Source organism: Polypterus senegalus, chromosome 11 (assembly GCF_016835505.1).
Source record: "Polypterus senegalus isolate Bchr_013 chromosome 11, ASM1683550v1, whole genome shotgun sequence".
NCBI lineage: Eukaryota > Metazoa > Chordata > Cladistia > Polypteriformes > Polypteridae > Polypterus > Polypterus senegalus.
Window position 1 is genome coordinate 54,042,199 of NC_053164.1, and position 22,400 is coordinate 54,064,598.

At 38.1% G+C, this 22,400-nt stretch overlaps 1 protein-coding gene across 2 annotated transcripts in view; it reads right to left on the minus strand.

The window, feature by feature from the left end:
* Positions 1 to 14,566: 14,566 nt before the first annotated feature.
* LOC120538999 overlaps positions 14,567 to 22,400 on the minus strand; it is a 33,733-nt gene continuing 25,899 nt past the window's right edge. The window contains exons 5-7 of one of the 2 annotated variants that reach the window (XM_039768663.1): positions 21,503 to 21,763; positions 16,316 to 16,384; positions 14,567 to 15,695 (exon numbers count right to left, since the gene is read on the minus strand). In XM_039768663.1, the coding sequence (XP_039624597.1) occupies positions 15,664 to 15,695; positions 16,316 to 16,384; positions 21,503 to 21,763 (362 nt within the window). In that variant the 3' untranslated portion in view covers positions 14,567 to 15,663. Of the gene's footprint in view, positions 15,696 to 16,315; positions 16,385 to 20,555; positions 20,657 to 21,502; positions 21,764 to 22,400 lie in introns of those variants that run through there. The other variant, XM_039768664.1, reaches the window with a different exon arrangement.

Here is a 22,400-nt window from a genome sequence, read left to right on the forward strand (position 1 = left end):
AGGGGAAGGTGCTGATATGCTGTGGCGGTCTCATAATCTGGAACCCCTGCAGATTTTATTTTTTCTCTCCAGCCGTCTGGAGGTTTTTTTTGTTTTTTCTGTCCCCCCTGGCCATCGGACCTTACTTTTATTCTATGTTAATTAGTGTTGTCTTATTTTAATTCTTACTTTGTCTTTTTTTCTCTTTTCTTCATCATGTAAAGCACTTTGAGCTGCATTATTTGTATGAAAATGTGCTATATAAATAAATGTTGTTGTTGTATATGTCTGGAACCAACAGTAATGATGATAGACTGGCCCCAATAGTGTGGTTCATCTTATAAGGATAAAGGAAGGTGCAACAAGTACACAGCTGGACTTCCCATGTTGCAGGATGGGATAAGATGAGGTCAATCATGTGTCCTTCTATAGCAGAACAGGTGAATTCTAAGAGCAGCTTTTGGTTCCTGACTCTTTAAAAAATGGGATGCAGGAATATCATAATGTACCTACAGAGGAGCTTCTTATCAATCTGAAAGTGACTCCAGGGGGATTAGGGGCTGAAATGTCTCCTTTCTGTAATTTAAAAAGAGCTGTGACAAGAAGACAAGCGTGACATTAGAAGAAGAGTGAGTCTACATAAGGGCACTGAAAGATTGGAGTCTGAGCACCAAGGCAGTAAATCTGGATTAGGGTACAGACAGCTGTTGTGTTTTGTGTCTGTTTCTCCCCTTTCAGTAACCTTCCCTGATTATCTTTTTTTACTTTGTCTTTTGTATACATATTTAAAGGTTGTAGTACTCTGTGGAAAAATGCCACAAAAAAATAAAACGTGGAACAGTCCATTGTTGGCACGCTGACTCGCATGCTCTTATACACAGTTCTTTAAAAAAGTGATTTTTCATAAACAATCTGTCTGTTTTCTGTTCTCATTCCTCTTTCATGTAGTACAAACTTCTTCTGACCTTTTGACTTTTATACATTAGGCAATTTATAAAGTCCTCTTTTGCTTGCTGCTTTAATCTCTAGCAATTATGTCTCAGAACAAATCCACTATTATACTACATTTATGACCAGGGCAGTGGTTGTTCATGTATTTCTTTCTCTCTTTACAAGACTTCTTCATAAATACTGCTTTAGGGCCTTTCTGATCTTTCTTGGTGAAGTTTCTATTTTCTTTACCCTTGACTAATGTGTTACACCTGCTCTTGATGTCCTCCACTGAATCCCATACTTCCTTGTGCTTTTTTAATTCATATATGCACTGCCATGAAAAACTATTCTCCCTCTTCCTGACTTCCTCTATTTTTGAAAAACTTTGAAATTGAATGTTATCGAGTCTTCCAACAAAACATAGTGTTAAATGTATTGTGAACAAATAACTTTTATAAACTTATTTGTCATTTATCTTAAATGTTCAAAGTTATTCCACACCAACCGGCACTATATGAAAATGGAATCGCTTCTTCATTAATCCAGCTCACATAAATGCTTAGCCAATATAACATATTTGCATCCTGTGAACAATTACACTCCAAATTAAGTGTCCCATCAACATAATTTTTCCACTGTTTCCAAATTAGAAACTTTGCTAAACAAAATCTGCCGAATTTTCCTCACCTCCCATATACTTATATTCTGGAAGAAATATTGATCAGTCTTGAGGACTTAGAGAGCATTTCTATAATATATAAAAACCTTTTAAAGTCCTTTCCTTTCAAAGATCCCAGCGTACAGTGGGAAAAGGATCTCTCACTCAACATCTCAGAAAAGAAGTGAAAGGTAGCCATGCACAGAATTCACTCTAGCTCCATATACACAAAGCATACAATTATTCAACTTAAAATCTTTTCTCAAGCACATCTGTCTTGTTTAAAACTGCAAACATTGCAATCAAGCTCCAGCCTCATTGGGCCATATATTCTGGGTGTGTACCAAATTAACATCATTCTGGACTAAAATCTTTAAATGCCTATCAGACAGCCGTGGTATTACAATCCTTCCTGATCCATTAACAGGTGTGTTTGGTGTACTTCCAGAGAGGCTTAAAGTGGAGAAGGACAAGCAAACTGTAATTGCCTTTACAATACTATTGGCATGTAGACTTATCTTGCACAACTGGACGAATCCATTTCCCCACCTCTTTTAAGTCAGTGGGTAACTGATGTTATATACCATTTGAAATCGTAAAAAATCGAATTCTAACTTAGAGGATCTGTTCAAAACTTTTTTTTAAACCTGGTAAGATCTAATCAATAACATTTTAGAACAATCATTTATAATGGGGAAATGGATTCTCTTCCCTCTTTTCTAATCTTAAACTTTCACCCAGGTTTCCTCTCTTTCTCATGGGTGGGGATTGAATTGAATTTAGTTTTGTTAAGTTTAACTTGTTTGTATGGAATGTTACTTTCATTTAATAAATTCAATAAAAAGTTAAAATAATAAAAAAAAGAGACGGTAGCCAAAGCTCAGGGTCACCTTGGGAGCCATACTTTCAAAAAAGAAAGCACTTGAAATAATAGCAAATCTGTCCAGGAATAGTTGGCTTGCATGAATAAAAAACATCCAAAGAGGTGCAGGTTTCTCTTGCCTTCAGCAAAGGTGATTGTTCCTGACACGTCAATCAGAAGGACACTGGACAAACATGAGTTTCACTGGATAGTAGTAAGGTGGAAACTACTACTTTTTAAAATATTTTTATTGATTTTAATTTGAAGCAAATAACATTCTATACAATCAAATCAAACTTAACAAATGTAAATTTAACCCCCATCCAAGAGAAAGAGAGGAGCGCCAACAACAACCAGAGCAAATCTTTAAAAGCAGAAAGGAAGGAAGAGTATCCTTTTCCTTGATATAGATGCTTAGTCTAAAATGTTATTGATTAGATCTGTCCATAATTTAAAAAAGTTTCAAACACATCCTCTAAGTGAGAATTTGATTTTTTTTTCCAATTTCATACAGTATAGAACATCAGTTAAGGTGAAATCCACTACTACCAAAGCAGAACACAGATGCTTGCCTCTTAGTTGGCAGGAGGCACCTCCATTTTTCCCACTCCTTTTGAGAAGATATTCTAAGGACAGATAAGACAGAGAACTTGGGTCCCATTGTCTTCAGCATAAAGAGAGCACAGCATTCCACAGTAAGAGCATCATGCTGGCATTCAAATATGACGGAGATAGTGTAATTGTGTAGGAATACATTGTGGCTTCTGGGCATGAACAATGAGTTGAAGCAACAATGAGTTAATGGTACCATTAATTCTGCTCTGTATTGGCAAATATTTTATAAAGAAGTACAATCCGATGTCTTTGATTTAAAGTTGAGGTTGATGTTAAAACATAGTTGGGTCAAGGAGAAAGATGACAAGCCCACATCAGAATGGCTGAAAAGTCACAAAGTAAATGTTTTGGACTGGCTTAGTCAGGCCTAAACCCAACTGAGAGGCTGTGCCAATACCAGAAACAATCCGTTCATGCTCAAAAGCATACCAGTGTTTACAAGTTAAAGCAATTCTGCATGAAAGGGCGGGCAAAATTCCTCCATAGCAATGTCAAGGACTAATACTGAATTCTAGAATACAGTTTGGTGTAGTCATTGCAGGTGAAGGTGGCATAACCAATTATCCTGTGCATAGGGGCAATCACTTTTTCACACAATGCCAAGTAGTGTTGGTAATTTCATTGATTCAATAAATTAAATAAGTAAAAGTGATTGTTATTTGCTTACTCAAGTACTCTTTATCTAAAACTACATTTTGGTTGCTGACCTGAAAACATTAATTTCAAAATTTTGCAATAATAAAGGAAATCAGCACAGAAACAAATATATTTTCACAGCACTGTTTTTCTGTTCATTCACAGTCCTGTCCATAAATAGGCTCACCTCTTTACAGGAAGACCTTCATCCATTGATGTCTCAGCTTACTGATGCCTATTCATAGCTGACCTTATTGTATTTGTTCTGACATTTCCCTGAGCCCTTATCTATCAAAACATTTATCCATTACCTGATCGAGTTTTTCTATTTTGCATGGTGGTTTTACCAGTGTGTTAACTAAATTAAACGTGCTGTTTGAAACGGCACCTTACCAAAGAAAGCATAATTTTTAAGGTGCTTTAGAAGTACAGAGCTGTTGTACAATTATCTATAGACAGAGAGATGATGAACCATCACACGATGAACCATCTCAGGATCCCAGATTAGGAGTGCAGCTGTCTATATATCTATTAAAAATGCTAAGGGTTATCTTTCTGTGCAAAAATTTGCACACCCAAAGGGCCTAGCAACTTGATCTTGGTCTCATTCGAGAGGTCATAACGTAACACGTGTAAAATGACACTCACAGGAAATCAAGATGCGGCAGCAAGCCATCACTAACAGGAACACTACGATTGCACAGTCAGTGCACTTTCTCTACCTGACAGAAGGACAATGGTTGCATGTGCACACTGTGAGTGCACACAGCATTGATAATGAAGTTAATATAGCAATCTTGAGCCACTTAGTAAAGTTCAAGATCACTAAGCAGCCAGAATCTATAACAGTGGCATCAAGCGCAAGACGGATAAAAGTTAATAGAAAATACACAGAATACATTGAAAAGGAAAAAAAGGCAAACATGCCCTGGACTACAAAGGGTTAAGCTGACCAAAGTGATTCATAAGGCTCTTCCATTTTAACAGAGTGAAAAAAGCACTTCTGCTCCTAATGACTGTGATTCTGACATGGAAAGAGTGAATAAGTATATTGGAAAAGTCTGAACAATCTTGTTTAGACATTTCATGGAATGAATTATCATGAACAATATCAGACTCCTTGCCCATCAAAACAAAATTTAAAATGCAATTAGGAAAATGCAATGATTTTTAAAATTTTGAATAAGTTTGAAACTCAGTATTTCTTCAATACATGGGTAGATACGGTGCACTGTTACTTATTTGTTTTGCTGATACCTCTTATCTATACTAATAAAAGGCAAAGCCCTCACTGACTCACTGACTCACTGACCGACTGACTCACTCACTGACTCATCACTAATTCTCCAACTTCCCGTGTGGGTGGAAAACTGAAATTTGGCAGGCTCATTCCTTACAGCTTCCTTGGAAAAGTTGGGCAGGTTTCATTTCGAAATTCTATGCGTAATGGTCATAACTGGAACCTATTTTTCTCCAAATAATGTAATGGAGTTGAGTTTGATGGCCGTGGGGGGGCGGAGTTTCGTGTGACATCATCACGCCTCCCACGTAATCACGTGAACTGACTGTCAACACAATACGTAGAAAACAAGGAAGAGCTCCAAAAAGCGCTGAAGAAAACATGCATTATACAATTGAGAAGGCAGCGAAACAATAAGAAGCGAGCGAGTCACACATAGAACCATATTCATGAGTGCAGCTACTTCGGAAATAAAGCACGGTGTAAACCTAAACTTTAAATTAAGTTCATAGACAGGCTGCCGCTGGCGTTTGTCATGCCCACGGCTAATGCGGGATACAAGTTTAATGAGAGGACGCAGGATATAAACGAGAGTTTTGATCACTTTGTAACTAAGTTAAAATTACTGGTGAAGGGCTGTGCTTAAGCAAATTCTGAGAGACTGTCTTTGTGGGGGGATTGACAGTTAAGGCGGGTGGGAGAGTCACGTCATCATCTCCCCTCCCATTCACCTCATTTTGCTGTGAGCTGAGCTCTGCAACGCAATCTTGCGGAACCAACTTTGTGACGCTGCCACCAAATACTCACAGAAAAATCCACAAGTTAATACACACGCTGTTTCTACAGTTTCTCCACACTCTGAGTTCTCCAGGCACTATTTACAAAAAGTTACATTGACAATCGTGTTACTTATTTTTTAAATATTTCCTTTTCTTAGCACAAGCACAGCTGAGAAGCTTTGATGCATGTGCTCCATAACGCGTTAAAAAATAACGCATTTAATCACACTTTCTATTCCAAGCAAAGGGAAACTTCTGTCAGTGCATGATTTCGTGGTACACCGATTACATTGATGCACACATCAGAGCTACAAAAATGTAACAGTCGGAATAAAGCGCGTTGCTACGACTGATTGGAGGAAAATTTCATTTCAAAAGACTACCCGACGGAAGCATTGATAAAAGCATGGTTTTGTGCACATATATATATATATGTATATATGTAGATGTATATGTATATATACTGTATACAGCAATCCCTCCTCGATCGCGGGGGTTGTGTTCCAGAACCCCTCGCGATAGATGAAAATCCGCGAAGTAGTAACCATATGTTTGTATAGTTATTTTTATATATTTTAAGCCCTTATAAACTCTCCCACACTGTTAACATTATTAGAGCCCTCTAGACATGAAATAACACCCTTTAGTCAAAAGTTTAAACTGTGCTCCATGACAAGACAGAGATGACAGTTCTTTCTCACAATTAAAAGAATGCAAATATATCTTTTCTTCAAAGGAGTGTCTGCATCAGGAGCAGAGAAAAGCAAACAATCAAAAAATCAATACGTGTGCTTTTAAGTTTGCCCGAAGCACCGCAATAAAGCGGCATTTTTCAGAGGAGCGTCATTATCTTCTAAGCAAACAGCCTCTGTGCAAACAGCCCCTCTGCTCACATCTCCTCCGTCAGGCGCAGAGAACGTCAGAGAGAGAGAGCGAGATTAAAGCAAACAATCAAAAAATCAATACGTGTGCTTTTGTGCTTTTAAATATGCCGAGCACCGCAATAAAGCGGCATTTTTTAGAGGGGCGTCAGTATCTTTTAAGCAAACAGCCTCTGTGCAAACAGCACCTCTGCTCACACCCCCTCCGTCAGGCGCAGAGAATGTCAGAGAGGGTGAGATAGAGGCAGAGACAAGCAAACAATCAAGCACCGCGCGGGAAGCATATCTTATAGCATTGAGGAGTTTTAGTTAATATATAATACATGCTCTGATTGTGTAGCTTCTAAGCCATCCGCCAATAGCGTCCCTTGTATGAAATCAACAGGGCAAACAAACTGAGGAAGCGTGTAGCATAAATTAAAAGACCCACTGTCTGCAGAAATCCGAACCAGCGAAAAATCTGTGATATATATTTAGATGTGCTTACATTTAAAATCCATGATAGAGTGAAACCTCGAAAGTCGAAGCGATATAGCGAGGGATTACTGTATATATATATATATATATATATATGACAGCAACACTCATAACAGTGACAAAACAATTACATTGACAATCATGTTACGTTATTTTCAAAATGTTTCCTTTTCTTTTTCTTTCCTTCTTTAACACACTACTTCTCCGCTGCGAAGCGCGGGTATTTTGCTAGTATTTTATGAATGGTTATTTCTGGTGGCTCGTCTGGAGTAAGTGAAGGTTTTCTATTTGGCACCACATGTTTTGTTTTTTTTTTTTTATTTATTTATTTATTAATTTTATTACAATCAATACATAGCAATCAAGTTTTAACAAAAAAAAAAAAAAAGAATTATGCTAAGAACAGATCGATCCCCCCCCACATGTTTTGTTTTTAACAGCAAAATATGCAACTTAACTTTGTCAACTAGTGGTTTTCAAAGAAATATTAATCTAAGGATGTAAAAGCACTGCTTTTATATGGTTGGAAATGTTGACTTCTTGATAATCTTGATTGTTGCTCTAGGTGTCTCTGGGGTCTTCTTGTACTCATATCCTGGAATTTGTCTTACATGCCTGTGAGTCTTTGTGTTTGCTGCTTAGTTGCTCTGTATTCACGATTCCCTGTTGCTAAGTCAATATGGTTCACTGTCAAGCTTCTTATGGTAGAATGTCATGTGACCCTGCAAAGGCTAGCTATAAAAAACAGTAAACTCTCTGCATTTTTGTCATTCTTGCATCCCGTATTTTACACTTGATACTCAGAAGATTGCTCTGCATGTTTGACGTTTTTGCATTCTGTGTCCCACATTTGACTCTCAGAAGATTGCTCAGCTGTTATTCTTCTTCTTCCTAGTATGGTGTCCTTTATCACACAGTCAGTCTTTGCAATTTATATGATGCTCAGCAGATGTCACCGCTCTTCTTTTACTTTCCACCATCTCACATGATTTTTCCAGCACTTTGCCATTATAAACCCACTACCACAGGTCACTTTGCAGAAGTTGCCGCTACCTGAGATTTTTTGAATTTCCACAATGTATCAGGTCATAACCTTCTGATGAAGACCAAGATCAAGGTTCTAGCCCCAGTAGTTTTTGAGTAATCGTGTGTCAGACAGACCTAGCATTGTATATATATATATATACATAAATATACTGCTCAAAAGAATTAAAGGAACACTTTTTAATCAGAGTATAGCATAAAGTCAATGAAACTAATGGGATATTAATCAGGTCAGTTAAGTAGCAGAGGGGGTTGTTAATCAGTTTCAGCTGCTGTGGTGTCAATGAAATTAACAACAGATGCACTAGAGGGGCAACAATGAGATGACCGCCAAAACAGGAATGGTTGAACAGGTGGAGGCCACTGACATTTTTCCCTCCTCATCTTTTCTGACTGTTTTTTCACTAGTTTTGCATTTGGCTACAGTCAGTGTCACTACTGGTAGCACAAGGTGATACCCGGACCCTACAGAGGTTGCACAGGTAGTCCAACTTCTCCAGGATGGCACATCAATACGTGTCATTGCCAGAAAGTTTGCTGTGTCTCCCTGCACAGTCTCAAGGGCATGGAGGAGATTCTAGGAGACAAGCAGTTACTCTAGGAGAGCTGGAGAGGGCCATAGAAGGTCCATAACCCATCAGCAGGACCAGTATCTGCTCCTTTGGGCAAGGAGGAACAGGATGAGCACTGCCAGAGCCCTACAAAATGACCTCCAGCAGGCCACTGGTGTGAATGTCTCTGACCAAACAATCAGAAACAGACTTCATGAGGGTTGCCTGAGGGCCCAAATGTCTACTGCGCCCTGTGCTCACTGCACAGCACCGGGGAGCTCAATTGGCATTTGCCATAGAATACCAGAATTGGCAGGTCCACCACTGGCGTCCTGTGCTTTTCACAGATGAGAGCAGGTTCACCCTGAGTATATGTGAAAGACGGAAAGGGTCAGGAGAAGCCGTGGAGAATATTATGCTGCCTGTAACATCGTTTAGCATGACTGGTTTGGTGGTGGGTCAGTGATGATCTTGGAGGCATATCCATGGAGCGACTCACAGACCTCTACAGGCTAGACAACGGCATCTTGACTGCCATTAGGTATCAGGATGAAATCCTTGGTCCCATTGTCAGACCCTACGCTGGTGCAGTAGGTCCTGGTTTCCTCTAATGCACGACAATGCCCGGCCTCATGTGGCAAGAGTATGCAGGCAGTACCTGGAGGATGAAGGAATTGAAACAATTGAATGGCCTTCACGATCCCCTGACTTAAACCCAATAGAACATCTGTAGGACATTATGTTTCGGTCCATTAGGCGCTGCCAGGTTGCTCCTCAGACTGTACAACAGCTCAGGGATGCCCTCATACAGATCTGGGAGGAAATGCCACAAGACACCATCCGTCGTCTCATTAGGAGCATGCCCGACGTTGTCAAGCATGCATACAAGCTCGTGGGGCCACACAAGATACTGAAAAGCATTTTGAGTAGCAGAAATTAAGTTTTTGAAAAATGGACTAGCCTGCCACATCTTCATTTCACTCTGATTTTAGGGTGTCTACACAATTGAGCCCTCTGTAGGCAGAAAACATTTATTTCCATTAAAAGACTTGGCATCCTTTTGTTCCTAAGACATTGCCCTGTCGTTATTTGTATAGATATCCAACTTCATATTGAGATCTGATGTATCTAATGTGTTTCTTTAAAGTGTTCCTTTAATTTTTGTGAGCAGTGTATATATATATATATATATATATATATATATATATATATATATATATATATATATATATATATATACATAGTTACCTGGCTTCACGAGAAATTTCAAGACAATGGTGCAATACCAATCCTTATCCTTTAAAATTATCATTAAATTTTTCCACCAAATGATGTTATTTGAAATACATTTATTACATATATTTTCTTATAGCATTGAGAAAATATTCTGACTCTGGGTATAAAGCAAATACTAAAATTTGAAAAGGCTCTAGTAAGACTTCAACAGGTGATAAATTGATCCTTGCACTTTTGCAACACATTCCAGTGGTCCAACAGTCTATTCCAATACACAACAATATGGACATTTAACATTTATAGACGCTGCAAGAATATCTTTATTCGATTCATAACCAATGTGTAATTTCTAATTAAATCTACTATTGCAATTTTGAGCCAATACATGTTTTGATTTGCAAGTCAAAGAGAAGTTATTCTGTTCATATCAATATATTTTAAGGTATATTTAGTAACAGTGGTTTGAGCTTCAGCAAAATCATTAAGTAGTAATAGGTTTGTAAACATCGACATGTCCTCCACATAAAAGCTTCCGTGAAGCAGAACGTTTTAACTAGCAAACCATTTACTCCAAATTTAGCAAATAATACACCATTTTTGTAAACTTCAAATACACATATAAAAATTTCTGATCGCAATTGGTAGCAATTAAGAGATTTTGCGTATCATTCATATACATTACAACATCATCGTAATTGTTGCCATTTATGTTAAATTGAGTTGAGTATTAATCCCACTGTCTAAAGCTCTTGGGCAGCTGTCAAGAAAATGATCAACTGTTTAACATTTATCACAGTTTCATTTAGATTTTCCACTGTGTTCTGGTTGTTTAAGCCATTATTTACAAACACCCTCGCTAAAGGCATCTGACATTGAAGTAACTGCAGCCTTTCAGCAAACAGTGCTGTTTGACCCAGTTTCTACTCTGCTTTTTGTTAATTGTCTTTACAGGTATTCATCGACTTATGACCATGTTTGGTTCTGGCTGACCAGTTGTATGTAGATCTTGACATAAGATGGACCAGCATATGTATTCAAACTTGACTGTGTGTATAGTACTGTATAGTAAATCTATTAAGTCATATTGTTTGTTTTATATTTGTTTTTACCATCATTTGCCGGATTTGCAGATTTTCTATCTTTTTTGTGTACATTTTTTTTTATTTTATCATTTTGTTGCATTATTAATGTTGTTCGCATGGGTGTCAGACCTTTAATAGCTTCACAAATCCTTTGTCTGTGTTATATTGCGTCTTCAGTGTTCACCTCTCCCAGTGATCATTGTGTTAACAGTAATATAGATAGATAGATAGATAGATAGATAGATAGATAGATAGATAGATAGATAGATAGATAGATAGATAGATAGATAGATAGATAGATAGATAGATAGATAGATAGATAGATAGATAGATAGATACTTTATTAATCCCAAAGGGGAAATTCACATACCCCTGCAGCAGCATACTGATGAAAAACAATATTAAATTAAAGAGTGATAAAAATGCAGGTAAAAACAGACAATAACTTTGAATAATGTTAACGTTTACCCCCCCGGGTGGAACTGAAGAGTTGTATAGTGTGGGGGAAGAATGATCTCCTCAGTCTGTCAGTGGAGCAGGACGGTGACAGCAGTCTGTTGCTGAAGCTGCTCCTCTGTCTGGAGATGATCCTGTTCAGTGGATGCATTGGATTCTCCGTGATTGACAGGAGCCTGCTCAGCGCCTGTTGCTCTGCCATGGATGTCAAACTGTCCAGCTCCATGCCTACAATAGAGCCTGCCTTCCTCACCAGTTTGTCCAGACGTGAGGCGTCCTTCTTTATGCTGCCTCCCCAGCACACCACCGCGTAGAAGAGGGCACTCACCACAACCGTCTGATAGAACATCTGCAGCATCTTATTGCAGATGTTGAAGGATGGCAGCCTTCTAAGGAAGTATAGTCGGCTCTGTTCTCTCTTGCACAGAGCATCAGTATTGGCAGTCCGGTCCAATTTATCATCCAGCTGCACTCCCAGGTATTTATAGGTCTGCACCCTCTGCACACAGTCGCCTCTGATAATCACGGGGTCCTAAAATCCACCACCAGCTCCTTGGTTTTGCTGGTGTTCAGGTGTAAGTGGTTTGAGTCGCACCATTTAAGTCCTTGATTAGGTTCCTATACTCCTCCTCCTGCCCACTCCTGATGCAGCCCACGATAGCAGATAGGAGGAATTGTACCAGCAGGTTTTGAGCACTCATATGTTTTCTGTTTTAACATTTCAGCCGGTTAACAATAAACATTAACAGATAAAGGAGTTCGGTGTGGTTTCATTAACCCTTCATGGCAGTTCGTACAAAGCGGCATATCATGAGACACAACACAGAAGCTTCGGAGGTTAACCGGATTCAAAGCTAGAGTGCAATAGTGCAGCATGTGCGGCAAACACCGGTTACTATGGGGTAACTTAAAGTCACATGTGATTGCATTTGCTTTCTTTCCTCCCTCATACTGCTTGATCACCTTCATTCTTGTGTCAAGATCAATTGCCTCTTTTCCTGTAACTGTAAGACAAATGTGAAGGTAGTCAAAACCACAGCAGGTAATAAATTGAGATTTAGATGAATGAGTCACGGCATACGGAGCTGGCGTGGCAAAATCTATTATTTGCCTGTAAGATGTGGTAGTGAATGGTCATAAGACACATTGTTTGTAAGTCAACGACTACCTGTATATTTGGATATAATTAGGAGAACAAAGTCCTAAAAGTTCGACATTTGTATAAAAATAAATTTGACACTGCTGTGATGTTGTGAATGAATAATAAAAGAATAAGATAAAAAACAAACTAATTTAACAATGCTATCAATGTAAAAGATGACACTGACAATGATAAAGGGTTGGGGCACCACCTTGGTGACTTCATATAACTGGATGATTCAAAAATAAAGAAAACACGCAAGAAATGAGGAGTAGTCTTTTCAGACTGGAGTTCTGTATCTGAACTAAACAAGACTGCAGATTTAATAGTAATAATGTTTTATTTATGTAGCGTCTTTCATACACTAAAGGACACTTTACAATTCAACAAAAATACATTAACAAGACAGTAGAAGTTACATACAAGAAAAGGAATAACACTGTGTTTTAACAGGAGTTTGAAATGAATAATAGATTTTAGGGGCCATCACACTGGAAGCTCTGCCACCCATATTTATTAACCTGTATTTAGGTACAGTGAGTAAGTTACAGTCTGATGATCTTAATGCATGGGCAGGAGTGTAAGGAAGCAGTAGCTCAGACAGATAATATGGGGGAAAAACCATGAAGTGCTTTAAAGGTGAAAAGAAATTTCCGGGTTCTGAGGTCAAGTGGCAGGAAAGGGAGGCTCCAGGAGGACAAACACAGATGTCACATCAGAGATGGAGAGGATGTCAATCTTCCATTCTGCCGAGGAAGTAGAAGATGAGGCATTAGTAGACAGTGTGGCAGGTAATTACCAAAACAGAAGCCTTTAAGTTGTCTCCCATGTCCACACGAGTGGAAACAGTTAATGAGAAAAAGACTCACTGATGGTGAAATTGACAAATGTTGAGCCACAGGGAGACATGTACTAAACTTGAAGTGTTGCTCTGTGTTAAGATCAGAAGAAAAGGCAGTCTAGGCAGCTCCTCCAACACCAATGTTCATTCCTTGTTTTGTTTTTTTTATTTAACGTTTGTTATATTTTTCTTATTTATGATAGCTTTAATTTTTCAGTAATTCAATTTCTTTATTTTAATTTAAATGTTTTGTGTATTTTTATTTTTTAATTTTTTTTAGGTTTGCTTCCCGGGTCATCCCTGCGTGGAGTTTGCATGTTCTCCCCGTGTCTGCGTGGGTTTCCTCCAGGCGCTCCGGTTTCCTCCCACAGTCCATAGACATGCAGGTTAGGTGCACTGGAGATTTTAAATTGTCCCTAGTGTGTGGTTGGTGGGTGTGTGTGTGTGTGTGTGTGTGTGCCCTGCAGTGGGCTGGCGCCCTGCCCAGGATTTGTTCCATGCCTTGCGCCCTGTGTTGGCTGGGATAGACTCCAGCAGACCTCTGTGACCCTGTAGTTAGGATATTGCGGGTTGGATAATGGATGGATGGATGAATTAGTGCATGTGTATATAAAAGTACAAGTTTGCTGTATTGACAGAGTTCAATTGTTTTGTGATAATGGCACATTTCAAGGCTTCCAGTTCATGAAGAGATGCAAGAATAAAATAACTACTATGTCCTGTTGTCATTTAATGTAATTTAACTTGCAGTATATTGTATTATCATGGAGTGAGTGGAACTCACCAAGTTTGTTTTTGGATTGGTCTACTCTCACACCCTAACCTTAATATGCACACAGACCTCATCCACTTATGCAGTCACTCCTCAGTACTCCACATAGGGAATCATAGCATTGGCGTGAACAACACATGGGTGTCCCCTAGACACATGAGGGCTGATACACATAAGTTAATGCCATTTACCAATCAGCAATGCATTACTTACACCATACTCTCCTCTTTTTGGACATTTCCCCCTAACCCTTTGGGAAAGAAAGTGGCCATCTCCCCACACCAGGAGCCCTGTACTTGCTTTATTACTTCAGTCCCTCATGATATTAGCAAGACAAGAAACAGCATAGTGTTATTTGACAGACATATAATAAATAAAAACAGTTTTTTTCAATAACACTTTAATAAAATAAAATATGTTGATACATTTTACAGGAAATATAGAACATTGAATGCACACTGTATTTCTATACAGCAATGCATACAGAAAACAAGTTGAATTTCTTCTCCATTAAGTAATCAAAAACAGTGTGTAATGGTTTTCCTTTTAAATCTCTTTATTTAGCAAAAGATGTTTCATATTTTCTGTTGAATGTTTGTCTAACTCTCTTTTTCAAATGACAGCAGTTGCTAGTTTAGTCTCCACCATGGACTGACTGAGTGGCCCCTGGTGTGACTCATAACTGGTCCAGTTGTGTAATAATGAAAGCATTTGTAAAATCCACCAGTAAACTGACATGGACTAGTGTGTTATTTCTTTGTGTAAGAAAAGAAATATTACCATTTCTGTTTTTAGCAGTTCTTTCTGTTAGATATTTGGTGCATTACTGATGGTCTTTAAAATCATTTAGGGTCCCAGAACCTGAAGTGCCTTCTAATAAAGGGGTCAGTTGTAGACATTACTGGAGAATTTTGGCAAACACAACAATACAAATAAAAAATATACTGAAAATAATAATTCTTGCTTGATATTTCCTTACCATGTTTTAGCAGTCATCTGAAAACAATCAGATTCTCATATTCAAACTCACGTATTCTGTCTATACACTGCAGAGTATTTTGTGTAACAATTATTATTTAAATAGGACCAACATAGTTTCATTCAATGACAATTTTGAACAAATAGCTTGAATACACAAAATGTTATATACTGTACATATTGGCTACCCTGTCATGTACAACTTAAAATAATACCCTCCTTAAATGAAAAAAGTGCATCAAAAATGTGGATTAAATAAAGATTTCAAGTAAAAAGTAAAAGTGAATTCAATCCTTCTGGAACCAAGTAGACCGTTCTTGATATGAGAACCCAGAGTCCCAACACTGGCTCAAAAGATAATCACTTAAGTTCTCATAATTTATGAGTAAACCTGATCCAAAGTAATTGTTTGTCTTTTGCACTTGTCATTCTGGGTTTAGTCTTCCCTTAGCCCAGACTGGGATAAAATGGACTTAGAGACGGAATGGGTGGATATCTTCAATCAAAATATACAAGAAATCACGGCAACAATTGCTAAAAAAAAACAAAAAAAACTTAATTATATACTGTGCATACACACTGTATAGTACTAAGCTGTTATTACCATGTTAGCTGAAGAAAGGGCCTTAGTTGCCTCGAAAGCTTGCATATTGTAATCTTTTTAGTTAGCCAATAAAAAGTGTCATTTTGCTTGACTTCTCTATACATACATATAAAAGAAATAGTAAATGAATACATAAATCCAACATACTAACACAATGAAAACTACAATCATGGCCTGTATTTAACATTAACTTGTAAGGGCAGAGTGTCCTGCATATTTATGTGTTGTGGTACTGAATGATTTTTATTGAAAGTTTAATCAATCAGGAAAGACAATCCTCTAACTGGCCACCAACACCACTTCAAGTAGCAACCTTTTTGTGTTCACTACAAAAAAAAAGTAATGTTCTGCTTAACCTCTTATGCTAGACAAGATTAGACAACATAGCGAAGTAGCTGCTAAAAAAGCAGAATTTCTGTCAGTTATGGAGGAACAAAAGCAATTGAATGGAATACTTTGTTTTATATTGTTTATACTGATGATGTTCTTCAATAATAATCACAAAATAAAGTCAAGCATGCAATATTATCAGTAAGTTTTTCATATTTACCAGCCAAAAAGTAAGCAGCGACTTTGTTCCCTTTGCTTGTATCCAAACTGTTTCTGATATGGCCTGAAACTGCAAAATAAATGAGTTAGCAATTTGGCACTTTTGAACAGCTCCCTCACTAGTTTAGGAGTGCGAACAGATGGATGCATGTATAAATGAATCAATGAATGAATCAGTACTTTAGACCAAGTGTGGATTTGATTGAAGACTCTTAAGAGCTAAAAAAAAACTGCCTTGCCCAAGGACTACTCAAAAGAAGACATAAAACATTACAGAAGGGATGAATGAATGCAGTGAGAATTGGGAGCAGGTTCGTAGTTTAACAACAGCAAACCTTCCTCCTCTTCAATCACTCACTTTCCAGCAAGTTCACACCTCACAAGAACTAGCTCAAAGTTCAGTTCACAGATTAAAATGAATAAATTCACGTTCATAGTTCACCATTTCATCCACCCATTGAATCCGAACACAGGGTCACGGGGTCTGCTAGAGCCAATCCCAGCCAACACAGGTCAGAAGGTAGGGAACAGACCCCGGGCAGGGTGCCAACCCACCGCAGGGCACACACGCCCACACACTAGGGACAATTTAGAATCATCAATCCACCTAACCTGCATGTCTTTGGACTGTGGGAGGAAACCCACGCAGACACGGGGAGAACATGCAAACTCCACGCAGGGAGGACCCAGGAAGCGAACCAGAGTATCCTAACAGCGAGGCAGTAGTGCTACCACTGCGCCACCATGCCACCCTCACTATTTCAATTTTAAAGTAGTTCATGTTCAGTTCATTTTGTATTTTTAAGGATTGAGAATAAATGGCCCATGAGTTTACTTTTTTCAATTTTCCATGCCTTATATTAGGGTATTACAATGTTCTTGAATAAAATACAATAATTATGAAGGCTTTTTATTTAAATACTCTTTATTGAGTTATACCCAGCAACAAACACATATAAGCATATTTGCTAATATCCTCCCCATCAAAAAAGAAATTAAATAGATGCAAGTATACATATAAATTACTGTTCTATTTCCAACTGTGTAACACAAATGGGGACTGTGCAACCAGCATGTAGGTGAACAAACCTGTTATGCTGCCGGTCAAAATTAGCGTCACATATTGCATGTCCAACAGGGAAAAATATGAAGTGGTCTCACAAATTACAACGTTTTCCTAAAAGTGAAGTGGAGCTTCACTGCATGCTCGTGTTAGCAGGGGTACAGCTTAAGCACAAGCAGGCAGACACAGACAGTGCCTATTTGATTTTACGTTATTTTTTCTGAATACAAATAAATGGCAAAAAATTTGTACAAAATAAATATTCGTATAAATCCACTATTTGTGCTTATCCGAATACCATAATCGGATTGGGTTCTACCCCTACATTACAGGGTAAGGGAAAAACCAGATCCAGAATGTCACATAAAACTGAACTAGCTCACATTCAAGTTCTTCACTTACTCACAAATACATTACGTTAAGTTCACCATTCTCAGAAAAATGAGCTTGTTCAATGAACGCGCTCTTTTGAACTAGTTCATGCACAACACTGCATTCCAGTCGGCTCATTACATTTAATAAAGCTCTGCATGAACCGTTCTGTTGTCAGTAATGATATTATATTAACATTGAAAAAAAAAAATTGGTATATTAAAAATTATAAATGTTAAAGAAACTACTATGAAATTAACAATATTCAGACTGATTTGGGTCATATATAACTCCTTTCATTTTTTTTTATTATTATTTGTTCTATTATTTAAATTTTGTCTACCTCCTATCTACAATAACTTCAGCTAAAACCTTTTCAGATGTTATCTGTAGAATTACCAAAAAAGGTATGCAATGTTTCTTCTATTAAGTTCATTGTGAAATTCTGGTGTAGGATAGCACGGAATGAGCAGTAAGAAAGTGTGTAATATGGGCACACCAAGAAAATAAGGGTCAGAACTTTCCAGGATTCAGGACACAATATGGCGAGTAGAATTCTCTGTTTACTATATATAGTATGATTGTGTATAGGGATGGAAACCCAAATAAACCAGGAGCAGCCAGAGGGCAACATCTTCTCCCCATACTTAAGAGTTGGCCAGGGTTGAGGCTATGCAATGACAACTATTGTGAAAAGGAGCATGTCAGTTAAGTAAGACAGAAGCAATCAGTCCTCTGAATTAATGCCAGAAGGTTTGGCAGCATTATATAATGGAATGCCAAGCCTCAGCCTCTTTACACTTGCTGGGCAGGAGAAAGACATCAGGAGTAACTGCTTGAAGGCAGACAACCCAGGAATTTGTGGAGCATCTCCTGTGATAAACAATTAAGAAAATGTGTGCAACTTTCAGGTGCGTTTGGAGACTTGGTTAGCTACTTTAGTTTGAAAGTTGGAGCATTTTTACATTTTATAATTACTTCATCAAAGATTTTTCTGTCACGAATTTCTTTATTACATATTTTTGTAACAGTGAGTCATATTAAAAATAACAGTGATAATAAAATCTAATTACATGTAGTTGTCATGTACATACAATGCTATGTTTTTACAATATGATCTGGCTGATGTTACCAGCAAATTCCAAATCAAGTAATGAAAAATTCATGTGCTGTTAGTAGCTGGGCATTTTGGGTCTATGGCTCATTGTATTTAAAATTTCTTAAACATAACATTGTTTAAAGTACCCGATGAGGTATATCATAGCAATTTGCAGTAAAGCAAAAGTCAGACTAGATAAGAATAATAATAATAGTTCTTGACATTTAGCGCTTTTCTCACTACTCAGAGTACTTTATATGGACATAGGTACCAAATCAGCCACCACTAATGTTGTAGCGTTCACCTGGATTATGCAATGGCAGCCATTTTGTGCCGGTACATTCACCATACATTAGCTGTAAGGTTGGTGAAGGACTAAGAGAGATACTTAGCCAGTTAGAGACAGGGGATGATGACGTGGCCAGAATGACTAGACTGTGGGGGACAATTTAGCCAAGACATCAGGATATACACTAATCTTAAGAAAGGATGCCCAGGGATCTTTAATGATCACAGAAAGTTAGGACATCAATTTTGCATCTCATCTGAAGGATGGCACCATTTTTAGTGCACAATGTCCCTTGTCACAGCACTGGGGCATTGGAATCAACACTCAGAGAACAGGGAATGTGCCCTCTGATGGCCTCGCCAACATCTCTCCCAGCAGCAGTCCAAGCTTTTCCTGGTTGGTCTGCTTCATTCAAGGACTTGCTGGGCCCAAACATGCTTAGCCTCAGGTGGATTACCACTTCTGAAGTGTTTAAAAAAATGTTGGTAAAAAGGAGTTGCACTTATTACATGCAATGAAAAAAAAAAGCCTGGCAAACTATGTCATATTTGAGCTAAATTATACAGCTGAACCAACAGACTGGATTATTCTGTTACTCCAGTATTTACATGCGCACAAGCCAAAGGTACTCAGCATTTTCTGTGCATATTTGCATAATGGGTTAATGCAAGGAAGCAAATATTTGTATGCATTCAATAGTGGCTGAAATGCAAGTGTCCCATCCATCATCTACTCTATCGTTCTGGTGACTATGAATTCCTCTGCTATCATGAGCAGTAACTCCTTGAGGAACACAACTTTGTTGCATTTCCTGGTGTACTGTGGTTTCACAAATAGATGTTAATCCCACATTAATAAACAGAATGGCTTGTTTTGTAAATTCCTCTGACTTAAAACAGAGAAACATTCTGTACCACTTCAATCATACTGTTTGAAATTTAGCTTGAAAGGGGTATTGGATATGACCCGGACACAGACAGGCAGAGACGTTTACATTACCCCACACACATTTATTGTGGTCTTCCATCTCTTACAATTCATCTCAACAGACCCCAATACCCCACAGTCCAGGCCAACACAACAATGCCTTCTCTCTCTCCTTCTCTCCTCCAGAGACCTTGTCCTTCTTCCACCCGACTCAAGTCATCCTCTGAAGGGAGGCGGACTCTTTAAATAAGCACCCGGATGTGCTCCAGGTGTGTTCCCGGCAATCTCCCACCGACATGCCCCAGTGTGGCGGAAGTGCCGGCTGGATCCCCGGAAGCACTCCAGGTGTCCCTGCTTTTCTTCCCCCCAGCAAGCCGGGTGTGGCGGAAGTGCTGAGGTCCAGGGTCCTCCAGGTATTGGGGTGCCTCCTGGCAGTGACCACGGGCCCCTACAGGGTCAAACTTCCCAGCTCTGTACCCGTGGCCCCCAGGGTGGTCGCCCCCTCAAGGTCTGGAGGAGGCACAAGTCCTCCTCTGGTCTTCTTGGGCGTCCCGGCTAGGTACCATCCCCATCCAACTTGGAATATTTACTCCTAATGGCAGGACAGATCCCAGTAGAAGTTAGTCAAACGCCAGAAGAGGTGCGTGTGTGCAAGCCTTTCATACCTCAGCTCATTTCTCCTGTTGCTTGAGGTAAGTTAACTATAAAAGCTATAAAAAATGTATATGCATATTGCAACAACTCGTTTCTCTGAAAATACAATTAATCAGCAAAATTCCTGACCTGCTCTTCATCATGGTCCAAAGAAGCCAACAATTTTACCTTGTTGCTTCAACAGATTTTGATTTTTTGTGTATGTCTTTCAAAAATGTTATGTTAAAAAAATGTAACTACATTTAGTCACAGACCCTCCACAACGAACAACAAACAATAGGACATCAATTAATGATATTTCGACATCTCTTGAATTAGAATCTGCTGTCTGTGAAAGCTACTGAGGCACCACAAGCCTATTTGGGCCACATTTCTAACTACATGACATTGTAAAGTACCGTAAAAAGCATGTATTATATACTGCTTTACTAACACATGTAATTTCATTCTATTATTGTTGTTATTTTTTAATATAACTGATAACAATAGTTAACATAAATGTGATAGCTGATTCTATGACGTAACCAAAAAATGTGAATGGGCAAACTTTCAAATCAGTTAACAAAGTTTTTGAATAAACCTGAATGTTATGTCATCTGTTCATTTTTATGACTTGTTCAGTGCTGTAGTTTGGTGATTTGTTCAACAATACTGTATAATAATAATAAGAATAATAATTATTTACATTTATACAGTGCTTTTCTCACTACTCAGAGTGCTTATGTGCAATGTAATAATATTAGGAAAAGTAATAAAAAATAAATATCTATTGTTATAATATTACCTGTTGATTTAGAGTGAAGCTGAACTAAAGCTTCACCCTGAACAATCCCACCAAGTTCTGCTTTGCATTTAAAGGTTTTTTCATAAACAGACACATTGGTATTAAACAACGTGTGCTGCACAACAATCCCTTGAATAACAGTATCATCCATCCCAGAAGAAGAAATCTGCAGCATATAGTCACTGCAACCTTGTTTGCATTTCAGTTCACATGTGACTGTTAGTATATCTCCAGGCTTTGGGTCAGTGGGGTCAAATGTTACTGAAAAAAGAAAAAAGGATCATTGTATTTTTAATATACTGAGGATCACTTCATTGTTTAAAGCAGCACAGCACAGCACAGCTCAACAAGAAAGAAAGAAAGAAAGAAAGAAAGACAACAGAATAGTAATATATCTTAAATAATGGACAAATAGTGTCAAGAATCAGTAATAAATTACCTCCAATTTGCATGTTTTGTTATAAACATACCTCAGGAATGTAGAAGGCATCTTTTCTAAAATACAAATATTTCTTGCTTCAAAGTGGACATATTAGGTAAGCTATAATACGTTTTGCACCAGTGCCCCATATATTCTGTTTTAATCCATAAGAACAGGCATGATGATTTTAAAAATTTACAAAAAGTGCTTTACTTAAGATGAAAATATTCAGTAGGGAATTAATTTATACCATGACTGTTAAACACTGATTTCAACTTGAAAAACAGCAATATTATCCTTTAAGGTCCACAACACAACTTCTGCCTAGTCATAAGATATAATTAAATTTCATAGCAGCTTCTGGAGGGTGTACAGATTTTAACTGGAGGCAATGCAATATCACAAGTGTTTAACAGTAACATTACCCAAAGAATTTTTCACAACGAATATGCTGTGTTGACTAGTGACCTTGTTCGA